General features: G+C 36.8%; 1 protein-coding gene across 2 annotated transcripts in view; it reads left to right on the plus strand.

Annotated features, from left to right (window-relative positions):
* The first annotated feature begins 11,129 nt into the window (after nucleotides 1–11,129).
* The window catches only part of nbeaa (neurobeachin a), a 150,273-nt gene continuing 148,033 nt past the window's right edge, over nucleotides 11,130–13,369 (plus strand). For both annotated transcript variants that reach the window (XM_038278784.1, XM_038278785.1), the window contains exon 1: nucleotides 11,130–11,724. In XM_038278784.1, coding sequence (XP_038134712.1) covers nucleotides 11,401–11,724 — 324 coding nt within the window. In that variant the 5' untranslated portion in view covers nucleotides 11,130–11,400. The remainder of the gene's footprint in view (nucleotides 11,725–13,369) is intronic.

Genomic DNA, 13,369 nt, shown 5'->3' on the forward strand with positions numbered 1-13,369 from the left:
TAAAAATGCACTTCGAACTAACCAGGCGTCTTATTAAAACAAGAACCATCCAAAAGGATATTTCCACTTGAAATGTGTCAGTTGATGAAATGAATCACATGTTTTTTTGTTTGTTTTTTGCGTGTGTATAAAACAATTTCTTCCTTTGCAGTAAACAAGAATCAAACTCTATGCATTGCAGCACTACATTTTGTAAAAAGGCTTTAAAGGGCCCTCTTCTGGAGAGAACCAGAAATGTAGGCTCATCTACTACCTTAGATTTTGTTTTCTTCTAAGGATTAAAAAAATAATAATCTATGTGGTTACGATTGCTTTGATATGTCAGTAACATCATCTTGTTGCCAGTTTTTTTCACTCTGCAAGAATATGTTTGATTATTTCTGATAATTACTAAAGGATAGAATGAAAACAATTTTAGATAATGAGATTATTCATTTAGCTTGCAGGATAATGATGCTATTACTCTAATAGGAAACACGGTACTGTCATTATGTCAGCTGTCTTGTTTATATTACCAATGTCAAATATATAAGCGGAGGGTTTTTATTCCCCCTGGAACATGAGGGAATAAAAAATTGTGGAAATGTAAGGATTTTAGATACATGGATATACAGTAATTGGTGTAGGATTTTCTCTCAGTTGATCATGTTGAGAAGTTAAATCATACTTATATTATTATGATATAACAGTTAATAATTTAAGTCAAAATGTTAAGGTGATATAGTTTCCTGAACTGTTTGATATATTTCACATTTTAAATGAGTTTGATTCCACAAGTAAGGAATGCTTTAAAATCAATGCTCTCTAATCTATATCAATATTAGTGTTAAATGAAATTTCAACTTGTATTGACAAATGGTGCTTAATCATCTAACAAACTTAAATCTGCACAAAAAAAGATAATATTGATTAATTATAGAAAAGGCCCTATAGAAAACCCCAAGAGTGATCAATCATTCTTTTGGATTGGGAATAGGTAAAGAGTTACATAATGATCTAAAAATTTTGCTAGGATATATAAATAATAATTGCTAGGAATTAGAGAAATAATACATTTAACTTCATTGATCTCACACTGGAGAAATCTACCTGTGCATTTATCCCATCCCCTTGGGGAGCAGTAGGCTGCCACTATGCAGCACCCAGTGAGCAGTGAGGGGTTAAGTGCAGGCTGTGGGGATCAAACCGGGTGCTTGCAACCTTCTCAGAGCCCAAGCTTACTGCTCTAACCACTAGGCCAACACTCCCCTGACATTCTGTCAGAGTTTCTATTATTCTGTTTCATAACATAAATGAAATATTAAAGAAGATCACTTACAATATTAAGGAACACAATCTGACTTCCTCAGACTTTAATAATTGCTCACCAGCTCCTTTTTTTGCTTAACTTTCAGGATGTTTGATGTGGTAGCTCTTAGTGACACAATATAAATATGTTATATCAGTGACAAACCCTAACATCATTCCTCTCACTTTGTTGCTTTCTCTCTGCCTTGTTTTCACGTAAAAAAAAAAAGGGTGGAACAGATGTGTGTCCCCTGAGATTGGCTAATCCACCATCTTCTCCCAACCAACCTCGATAAGGTCATCGATGAATAAATTAGGCAGTGCATGAATAATTAATGGAAGCATGTCAGCAATGCAGGTATCCCTGAGAGTATGCACAAACTGAAACCATGAGTTATAAGGAATTATGAATATTTGTAACATTATTCAAAATTGGCTTTGATAGCCAGTGATCAATAGCCCTGATTTCAACATAGGGGCTTTAAGTGGGCATCATGTAGACAATAGTTAGATCTAGTGAAGTCTAAAAGTGATGTTAGCTTAGACTTTAAATTACAAATTCATAAAATTACTAAAATAAAAACTCAGTATAAAAATCATAATATTTTAGTGAGAATAAACCATCACTTACATTCAGTTTAATTTGATTTAATATTCTAAACTTATTTCAGAAATATGCATTTAATTGAAATCATCGCTAAAACGTTTGAGTTCTTCAGAGGGTCTGTGCACTGACAGCAAAATGCTTTCTTGACATTATCAGAAACCAAATTCAAGCATATTTGTTTTTCAAAATGTTAGTTTTACAGCATCGAAATTATCATTTTCTCACAGAGTTTCTGCACTCTATTCCATTGTGAGATTAAGATAAAACTCAAAACCATTACAACACTGCTGACACAGATTTTTAACATTAGAAAATCTCACCGGGTATGTTTGCAAAAATACACATACAGTATGCACACACACAGCACTCCTCTAACCAAGACTGGTGAGAGGTTCTACATCAAGGCATTAGATTAAGTCAAATTAATCCTTTACTGCCTATTTGTTGGTGACATTATCAGATGTTGAAGAAATTTATTCAAATTCATGTCATAAATATTAAAATAATGTTTAAAGTATTGTTATTTTCTTTGTACGTTAATACTTAAGCTTTTAATTAGGGCCGAAACAATTAATCATGATGAATCGATTATTGAAATAAACGTCAACTAATTTAGTAATCAACTAATAATTAACTGGAATATAGAGGCACTTAAACATGCCTGTAGCTGACTGTCAACCCACTAAGAGAAGTTATTATATCAAAATTGTAAAAAAAAAAATATATAAACATTTTGCATCTAAGATAAAAAAAATGCTCTATTCAAAACTTACGTGGAAATATTTTAGATTCACCTACTTTAATTTAGTAAAAATCTTCTTTAAGGAACCTTCAGCTTTCTCATTATTAATCGAAAAATAATTGACAGATTAATCGATTTGTAAAATAATTGTTATTTGCAGCCTTACTAATAAGTTTTTCTGTTTAAAAATTCATGTTATTCATCTAATTAGATTTATTTCTGAGATAAAAAAATAGGATTTTGACTGATGTCAAGAAACAGCCATGGGCCTGCAAAATACCTTTATTTCTTCTTCTTTTTTTTTTTTTACTTCATTATTGATATCGAGTTTTTTTTAGAGCAGAGTTTCAAATAAACAACAGCACTTTAAAGCAGCCCTGGTAATACATGTAACATGTCATTTGGTAATTTAAGACATACATTTGTTTAGCTTTCTGGCTATTACACTGATTATTAGTCATATAAGTTAGAGAGATGCTAAGGAGTCTGAAGGGTCACAGCAGTACAAACCAAGAGGTTTTACATTGATGCTCTCATGTGTATCACTACATGCTGCTTCAATTGAATTATTAATGCAAGCTGGTATTCTAAAGGTGCCTCAGACGCTCTAAGAAAAATGGCTTCAGATGCGACAAATTCTTATGACTATGTAGTCTCCTCTAAGATTATCATGCAGTTTTAAAAAACGTGTAGCTTTCATGAATTTGGGTGTTGAATATTTGTCAATGTAATTTAGCAAACAATTACATTTTTTTTCTTATTTATACCGAAAGATCTGACTGATATATAGCTACTTTGCTTTACTTTACATTTTGCCAAGAAATTCTTTAAATTTCCCATTTTAAAAAGGGATTTCAGTGGATAAATCTATTTGAAATCAACATAAGTGTGACAACCTTAAAATTCCACCTATAGTAAACTCACAATATAGACAACTGTTAGTACATTAAAACAAGTGCTGCTCAAATGCAGCAATAACCTCATTCAACTCCCATTCAAGCATAATGGTGATCTTTACAGTCACTAGTTTGTCAGCTCAAAATATTTCTGCCTCAAATGCAAACCCACTTCTATGTAATTATAAAAAATAATTTGTAAGGCAAGGCAAACATAAAGATTGAGACTTTCAGTTCATGAATGATAACAAATAACCTGCATATAGATCATGTATTACAATCCTGTCAGTAAATCAGTGTAATTATTACACACTGTACCTTTAAGAAGTCTTTTCCAGCTGAATGTGTACAAAAAAAAGTAAAAACAGCTCCACAGTTATCAGGTCTTTATGAAAACTTTTGGTTCCTGTGTTAAAAAGATTGTTGTGCGGTCTAAGCAATATTATAGTAATTGTGACAAAACAAAGTTAAATTTAATATTTAAGCCTGACCCAAACCTGCTGGTGAGCTCCTCAGCCTTGAGCAAACATGAAATGCTTAATGCATCAATATCTGTACAGTTTTTTTTTGACCCAGCAGCATTTAATTGTCTTCTGTCTCCTCACTCAGAAGAAACATATTTTTAACATTTTATTTTATTACATGACAAACTTTCAGAGATTTATGCGCATTGTGCCAAGTGACTCAGAAAGTTGCACATACTGTTTTTTATTTGTATTTAGGTTTCTGGAATAGCAGATTTTTGTTGTTGTTGTAATGCATCTTTTATCTGTAATGTTAAATCAAACATTTATTATGAGTCTATTCAGGGCAAATTTTAAAAGGCTTGTAAATTTATGAGGACTTTGACTATTTTTTCCCAACTTAATTTATTCTCTTTACCAGGAACTCTGAATACAGTGCGCCCTTTTTCTCACTGCTCAGACATGTCATCCACTGATGGTTACGGTTTTATCCACCTGCCTGTGTAGCTCTCTCTGTCTAATTGAGTAAAACATCCATTCTCAATATTCCTCTCTGCTTCCGGCTATAAGGAGGATCACCAGGAATTTAGGATGACAGATGTGATCTCTTTGGGGATCTCTAAATATTGAGTGAAATTTTTAATAAACTTCTGGGAGTTTGGCAGCATTAATATCTGACTCATCAGGGAGCCGAGGCTCCATGGGGCTAGAATACTAAGCCATGCTTAAATACTGTCAGAAATATTTACGAAGGATGCTCACAAGCGGAGGAAAGGAGATTAATCTGTCTAGTGTCCACTGCTCTCTGGTGAGAACTGGCCTTGCCTCCCGATGTGGTGTATAAGATATAATTTATTAGCTTTTCTCTTACATCGAAGAGCATATGTAATCTCAGCCTCCCAATCTATAGCAACATGTTCCATGGTGCAAAGCTATAGGACAACAAATTCCTTAATCGTAGACCCAGGCCATCCCTTACTTGATAGTTAAACAGGCCATTGTTGTATGGAAAGCAAACTTGGCATTTAAATGATTACAATCACAAATTGGGGCCTACAGAAAACGTTTTAAGGAAATTTTGTTGTAAGGGTATTTTTATGACTAAAAACAGCTGTGAAAATGTTCATCCGTTAACCCATATAACAAAGATGTTGGTTTGTATCAACTCAAATGGAGGATGTAATTCTTAAAATATAATAATCAACTTTGCTTAAAGTATAAGAAAAGTTTCATACAAAAAGCACCACTGTTTTCCTTTTTATTCATTAAAATTCTACTAAGCTAGAGGGAGTGCTTCAGAGGATATAACCCTACCGCTGTACTAACCAACACACAGAACATATTTTGTCCCAAGATTACTGAGGATTAAAAAAAATAGGCCAATAAGAAAATCTTTTCTAATCTTTTCTAATACTGTCAGAATTTGGACCTTGTTTGTTTTGTTTACAGGGGAAAAAACCCTCAAATGTAGCAAATATGAGAAGTGCTAATCATTAAATTACTGAAACATAATCATCATTTAAGTCTGCTATACAAACCAAGGTAACACACTGCCAAAGAAAATGTAATATTTTAGACTACTTTTACTACTTTTACTTTTTCCATCAGCAACCAAACACATTCTGGGCTGCTGTATTTCACGATGTTCCAGGGCCAGGGTTAGAGGCCTTTTGTCCTCTTTTGGTCGTGTGAAGTTGAAGCAAGGCCAGAAAGCCTTCAAAGGTAGATTCCCAGGAGGCTGGATGCTCATACTAGCAGAACACACTTCTTAAAAGGCAGCAGAGCCGATATTCTACTCTAACCTGATGAAAGGCACCACCTCGTCTTATCTTTGAGAATAAGCTCTGCCACCCCAAGATAAAGCCCATTTCAGCTACCTGTTTTAGCCAATATGCATAGTGAGTTTTGGGTTTGTAAAAATATTTTGTCTACCTTTGAAATTATTTCTGCTTTTGCTTAGCTTTTCTGTCACATTTATGTATTTCAGACCATTGTGCAAAATCTACACTGCAAAAATGTCAATCTAGGTACCGGTAAGTAATTTTTCCTTAAATTAAGTGCATTTCTTCTTGAATTGAGCAAGTAAGTAAGGCACTTTGCCAATGGAATAAGAAAAGTTAAATTTAAAAAAAGAAAAAAACAACTGCAGTGTCTTATTTAAAGTGTATAACATCTAATTATCTCAGTTAAGGCTAAACATATTGATTCCACTGGCAGATCATCTTATTTACCCACTCAAATTAAGGGAGAATACACTTATTTTAAGATTTTTTTTACTAATTTTAAGATTGTTTTTGCAGTGTAATAAAAAAAAAGAACTCAAAAGATGGAAAAAGGCCCTTTCTAAGAAAGAGAGATCAACAGAAATCTGGCTATTTATGAAAAGGCATCATACTACCACAGTAAGAGCTGAAACGTACAAATGGAGAAAGCACAAAACAGTGGGGGCAATTACTAGAAAAATGTTTCGATGACTCATGCACTGGGTCACAAAATTACCAGAACAACATCTAAAAGCCACCAGGATGAACTTGTCTCAGTTGAAGTCAGTGTTCAGGATTCAACAGACAAAAAAGAAGCACAAATGTGGAAATATGACAACCCTTCAAAAATCAATAGTTTGATGTAGTTTTGCTACTGTCTGGTGTGACACTGGCTCAGTAGGCAAATATAACACAGACACAAACTACAATCACAAAAACAAAAATTCAGCATCCTTACAAAATATAAAAAAAAAAAAAACACCAAGCCTCTCTTTTGTCCTAATAATTACCCTTCAGATTCCTAAAACCTTTGGGAAAAGGCCACATCAACTGAAAAGAGAAAAGTCAAAATTTGTGGAAGGTGCGCTCACTATTTCATCTCATCATTTAAACCTACATTTTGCATTTACTTATTCTCTCTCTGTCTGCTTTGGCCCTTTTTTTTTCTTTTATAAACCTGAAAGCATACTCCGTGGGTGTACAGGAATATATCTTTAACTCAGGTTAAGATAAAAAAAATAATACCTTCAGGTTTACAGTTACTTTATAACAAGGCACCGCAAGAAATGTTAGAAACATACAGAATTGAAACTCTGTGTGTTTTTAACATCTTTCAACAAATATATGTTAGAGTGAAAAAATAATTATCAGGTAACAGGCTCTCGGAAATGACATAAAATTATTCTCGGACGATTTGCAGAAAGTCCCAGAGAATTGATGGGTTTTTTTCCACTCCTGTAATCATTCCATTCCTCATCTTTATCACACTCTCCCCCTCACATACAGACAGATATTGACACAGATTACACACAAGAGGGCAAATGGACGCGCTAGCTCACAGCCATCTTGCTGATGACTCACATTTGTCTGTGAAAACAGGAAGTTATTACCTGTTACCATCCTTGTCTGATGTCATGTCTGTAAATCGCCGAACCCTAACAACAGAGTCAAAAGGAAAATAGGCTTTTACGTTTCAGATCTTAAAATCTATAGTTGGGTATTTTCTATTTTGTTTAGTCACACAGATGCTCCAGTTCTACATGTGAAATAGGTCTACCACACAAGATGCTTGCAAGATAACCTGGAACTGGTGCAGGACTGTGTCTGGCTGCAAGGGCTGCACATCTAAAGGAGACATGTTGCAGAAGACAAACAGGAGAGTGAGAAAAGAAAGGAGGTCGAATGATACTAATGCATTTCCTCCAATCACCAGCCAGAACCCACTTTCTCTCATGATGGAGTCCTTTGTGAAGTCATGACAAAAGCTGCAGAGGAAAAGTCTTTTGTACAAAAACAAAAACGAGTGTGTCTGCGCGTGAGGACCTGCCATTGTGCTTCTGCACATGCATGTGAATCCAAGGGTGAGCGTGAATGAGAGGTACAAGCTATGTGATAGCTTGAGAAATAGCTTCTTGGAGGTGTGAGGGAAAGTGTGTAGCAGATGTGATCCGGGCAGAGTGTGTGATTGTCTTCTTCGATTTCTTTATGTTGAAGATTGGGGCTGAGGAGAGAATGAGATGATCTCTGCTCATCTGTGAAATTCACTAATGATGTTACTCAGTCACATGCATGGACACGCACACAAGCATATACACACATACAATATGTAAGCCACAGCTTGATGCCCTTTTCCAATGGTCAGTAACCCAAGGAGATAAGGAGGAAGACAATAAAGAGACATATTTGCCTGCATGAAAATACACTCCAACAAACACAGGCAGGCAGAGATAAAGAAACAAATCAGCCTTCATAACCTCCTTGTTAAAGGAAATCCTACCCAGCAGATGTGCCCTGTTGAAGAGCACATGGTGCAAGAAACAGGCTTATGCATACACACACACACACACACACACACACACACACACACACACACACACACACACACACACACACACACACACACACACACACACACACACACACAATGGTTGTCAACTATATGGCCTGTGTAGCCACCACGGGGTGCTGTTGGAGTATGATTTTGATTTGTGCTGGCTTGACCTGTGAGTCAATACTCAAAGTACAAAAGGATTCACATACATGGTAAAAAAAAAGAGACATGAATTTTTATTCTGATGGTTTGACAAAGTTTTTCCTCGGTTGGGTGATTCTTAAGGCTACTTTCTCTGATATTTGTTTAATTTATAATGGAAAGTGAATATTTTTCAATAAAAATTTTCTATATTCCACATGGTTTGCATCCTCCAAAAGCGTTTTAATAAAAAAAAAAAAATCCCAAAATGTATGAAAAACCTAAAGTATGCCTCACTGGCATTTAAATACGGTTTCAATTGTCAATGAAAAACATATATATTTTTTCCTTTTATTATATGACTGTATAGCTTGTTTTAGTGTTTTACCCACCCAAAACTGTAATTAAAAAATGTCAGATTTTTATATAAAGCGATATATGCCAACTGCATGTGTTCAAAAAGACTGGATTGCGATGTAGTCAGATTTAACCCTGCATATCTCTTAATATATAACAGCCTTTTCCTGCAAACTAGACATCATAAACTGAACTCAACCTGAACTGCCCCTGTGCTCAACCCAAAACCTTGTGGAGAACCGCATTTATGAGTCCCCCCCCCCCCCCCCTCACTCTACATTACTATATATTTGCCTGAGTAACCATTAACTATTTATGATGAAAGTTTATTTAAAGAATCCTGAAAAACTCCACTTGTATCTTGCAGGTCTGTGCTCTGCATCAACCCATGCATGCATGGCTCCATGTTATTCTGCTTCAGTACCCTCCTAGGGAAGCTTCAAGTGCGCATGCCGCACATAGGGGGCGTCAACATGGATCCAAATATGGAAGGTCATTATAACACATATTCAAATATAAGTCGTGTCTCAAATAAAAGTATAATTTAAGAGATTTTGACAGCCTTCTTAGTCAGTTGCACATTTTTGTATTAGTCAGATTTAACAATAATGGCAACATCCTTCAAATTAAAATAGTTTCCTAAGTATCCATTAGGATGATTTTTGTCAAGAAGTAATTTCTTTTAAAATATCTTTAAAACAGAAATAACCAAATAAACGATTTTAAAAAATGAAGCTTATCAGTATCACAGGATAGGTATATGTCTAATTTCCTAATCATAATGAAAACTGTCAATTAGATAATCAAATTTATACAAGAAGAGTTTTCCTAATAAAAATACCTTGTAAATGGTTGATATTACAAAGGAACAAAGAAATATTTTCCTTGTTGTTATATAAATGAAAGCTGAAGATCTAGGTGGCTAAATAAATAATTTATTGCCCCCATTTTTGCTTAAAAGGTTGGTGTCAGCAATTTCCTAAGAAGTCAACATTTGTTAAGCATGATTTTCTTACTTTTGTAATATAGATAGTCATAAAGTGTCAGATACTGTTAGGTTAAGCCCTCTTCATGCAGAATTTTTTTTATATAGTTTAAAAAAAAAAAAAAAAAATTTAAATTTAAATTATATAGTGTTGTAAATTAAGATCTAAATGTGCACCAAGCCTTCTTTAGTAGCACAATGCAAAGCTACAGTGAAAAGCAATGCCATGTCTACATTTCCTAATGTAAATGTAACTGTTGCTGAAAATCAACAGAGATAAGTTACCCAACCAAATACTGAATAAAAAAAATCTGAATTGCACTAAATCTGATATAGATTTCACATTAAACACAGGTGTAAGAAAGCACATAGGGGAAAGAAAATATCAAATATACAACTGCTGGATACACTTTGAAAATATTTCACAGCCTATTTAACTGATTGTATTTGTATTGAATTGTGTTATATAAATAAACTTTCCTCAATTTTATATCATCATTCTGATTAATGAGCATGAGCTACTTTAGATTGGTAATAATTGGTAATATGAATTGATTGACCAAAACTAAACAATGGGCTTAAACAATTGACATTCTTGCCTGCATCCTGCCTCTCCTTCTGTGACACATAATCAAAAAACAAAACACCAAAAATAGATTGTCTTTGAGTCATTTAATATATTTTTAAAAACACAACTTAGCATAGGTCTATTGAATCTGTCACGGTCTTGGTTCTGTTATGTTTTACTTTACTGCATGTTTTCCAGTTTAGTTACTTTAATTACTATTTTGTTGTATTTTCTGTATATATTTGAGTCTTCTTTTCCCTAGCTCCTTTCTAGAATCCTCTCTTCACACCTGATCCCAATCTGCTCGTTAGTCTTCCATAAATACTCTTCTTGTGCAGTTCCTCAGTGCTGGTTCCTCCGCTCTCCTTGCCTTTCCCTGAATCCACGTGCTCTTTGACCATGATGTCTCCATGGTTCTGGTTAAGGTTTACATTTGAAGTTGGATTTTGGATTCCTGCCTCTGTTACCTGTGTTGATTCATTAAAAACTGTAAGAACTCACCTCTGCCTCTCAGCCTCTGCATTTGGGTCCTCAAATCTCCACCAAAGCTTGACAGAATCCAATTATATGTGAAATAAACTTACATTTTTTTTTTTATAATAAAACGTCGATGCCAAGCTATGAATTCTGTATTTGGAAGTGTCTAATCTTACAGATGGCGAACTGCCTTATCAATGGGCGAAATGTAAGGAAGTATTCCAATTATGTGGCATGTTGTCTTGCCATAACCACCGCAACTGACTGCAACCTGCCAATGAGAGGGGGAGACAGAGGAGAGAAAGAGAGATAGGAATATAGGCTTCTGTCAAGGCGCTGTAGTTTTCCTCTAGCCTTATGCATCCCTATATATTTTCAGGTGGATAACGTGAATTTAGAGGATATTTTTTAATATTGCCTCTCTTGTTTTTTATTTTATTTTTTTTCTTCTTGTATTTACTCCTCAGTGGATGGTTTTTTGCAGCAGCAGACGCCCGAGCTTGTAAAGCAGGTGTGAGAGACAGCGGCGACCGCTCCTCTCCTCCCTGTTTTCCAAGGGGAAATGTCGAGCGAGAAGCCGGTTTCAGCACCACCGGGCTCTGCGGACACAGACCAAGACTCGCAGCCCCCGCTCCCTCTTCCCCCGGGGGGCTCCTCCGCTCAGCCTCCGCCGCAGCAGCAGCAGCAGCAGGTCGCCGCGGGCGCTGGCTCCGGCTCCAGCGGGGAGAAGATGGTGTCTGCGGCGGGCTCTATGGTTCTCCCGGCCGGGGTGATCAACCCCGCGGTTCCGATTCGGAATATCCAGATGAAATTCGCCGTGCTGGTGGGCCTGATCCAGGTCGGGGAGGTTAGCAATCGGGACATCGTGGAGACGGTGCTGAACCTGGTGAGTGGATGCCGCTGGGGGGGAAAACAGACAGAGGAAGCCATAGAACCACTGCGCCCCAAATGTTTTATTTACGAAGCTTCTTTCACCCCCCCTCCTCCCCTCCCATCCCTTATGTTGTGTGGCTTTCAAGCGATGATGTCATTTATTTGTTCAAAGGATGCAAACGGTTGATTATTAGGAAATAACTGCAAGCAAAAATGCTTTAGATGGCGGAATAAACGAGGCTGTATCCCCATAGAGGCAGATGGAAACATGTGACTCCACCAGGGCTTGGAGGGATGTCTAATCACCAACCATTGTTGACTAAATAACCTGATTGTTATTGGATGCAAAGAAATGCACAGATCTGTGCAGAAGGAGAAGGTGCTGGACTCTTCTCTTGACCCCGATCTGTGATGCATCAGCCTGATCCAAACGGCTTTTTTTTTATTGGTGCAAAATTACGCACGCATGCATGATGTGTCACCTCTGTGCGCTCATTTAGCAGCATCGGACAAAAGGCCCGACTTAGCATTATGCTATCCCCCGTTATATTCATATTCGTTTATGAGGAAAGAAAAAAAAATCAGTACAGGCCCTATTGTTGCAGGCAGGCAGGCAGGGCCCTGCATCCTGTGCGCAAAGGGAGTGATGTATTGGTAGCTTGGAAGCGTTTAGTGCTTTATATTACTGTGCCTCACATTACTGTTATTTATGGAGTTGATATAGGTTGCAACCACCCCCTCTTCCTCCTCCTTCCATCTTTACTCTTTGGAGGTTGGTAATGCTGGGCCTGCCTGACACAACACATCAGAGAGGATTTAATCCAGAGGGGGGGCTACAGAGATGACTAGTGTGGATTGTTATGAAACAGTTCATGCTGAGCTTTATGTAGAAACTGGATTTCTGTATGTGGTTTTAACCTCCTCTATGTTGATGCATAAATGTATATGTTAGAGGCTCTGATCTGTATAGATTCTCTTGTAAAAGAGTTGAAAGATGCATGTTTTTAAAATTTACAATGCTGGAGAGTAACTTTTTTGGGGGGGGAGGGTGTTTGTGTTGCCAGTGGCCTGTTTTTTTAAAATTTATTTATGCATTTTGTTCTTCCACTGGATGCTTTAAACCATCTTCATTCAGGTTGCCTCTTATCTCTCAATCTGCTGCTTATTGCAGCAGAGGAGCTTTTTCGCCTGCTCACTCCAATCTCGTCTCCTTCTGGAAGGAACGGAGAGCAGTGATGCTGTATGCACAGGCTGGTTTGGCTTGGCAGGGAAGCGCCATGCATTTAAAAGCAGGTGGAGAGGGGTTGAAGGAGAGTGGGGGAGGAGAGGAGAGGAGAGATGGAGTAGGAGGAGGAGGAGGAGGTAGGATGCTGCAGTGGCTATGTGCTCAGAAATCACCAGCTGATGCAGTGGAAGAGGAAGGGATTCTGGATTGGTCCACATCAGATCAGTGAAAGCTCATCAGAGCATTCAGCTGAAAGACACTCTAAAGTATTTTAAAGCAAACACCTGTCCTTTTTTTTTGCCTTCCACTTTTAGGCCGGTGTGTTTAATCGCCAATTCCGCTCTGATGTAACACACACAAGGGGCCTGACACCCCGACGAATTAAAGCTCTATGTGTTGGTCACACAAAGCTTTAGTGGCTAAATCCTGAATT

This window comes from Cyprinodon tularosa, unplaced genomic scaffold, assembly GCF_016077235.1.
Source record: "Cyprinodon tularosa strain WSP-4 unplaced genomic scaffold, ASM1607723v1 ctg144, whole genome shotgun sequence".
NCBI lineage: Eukaryota > Metazoa > Chordata > Actinopteri > Cyprinodontiformes > Cyprinodontidae > Cyprinodon > Cyprinodon tularosa.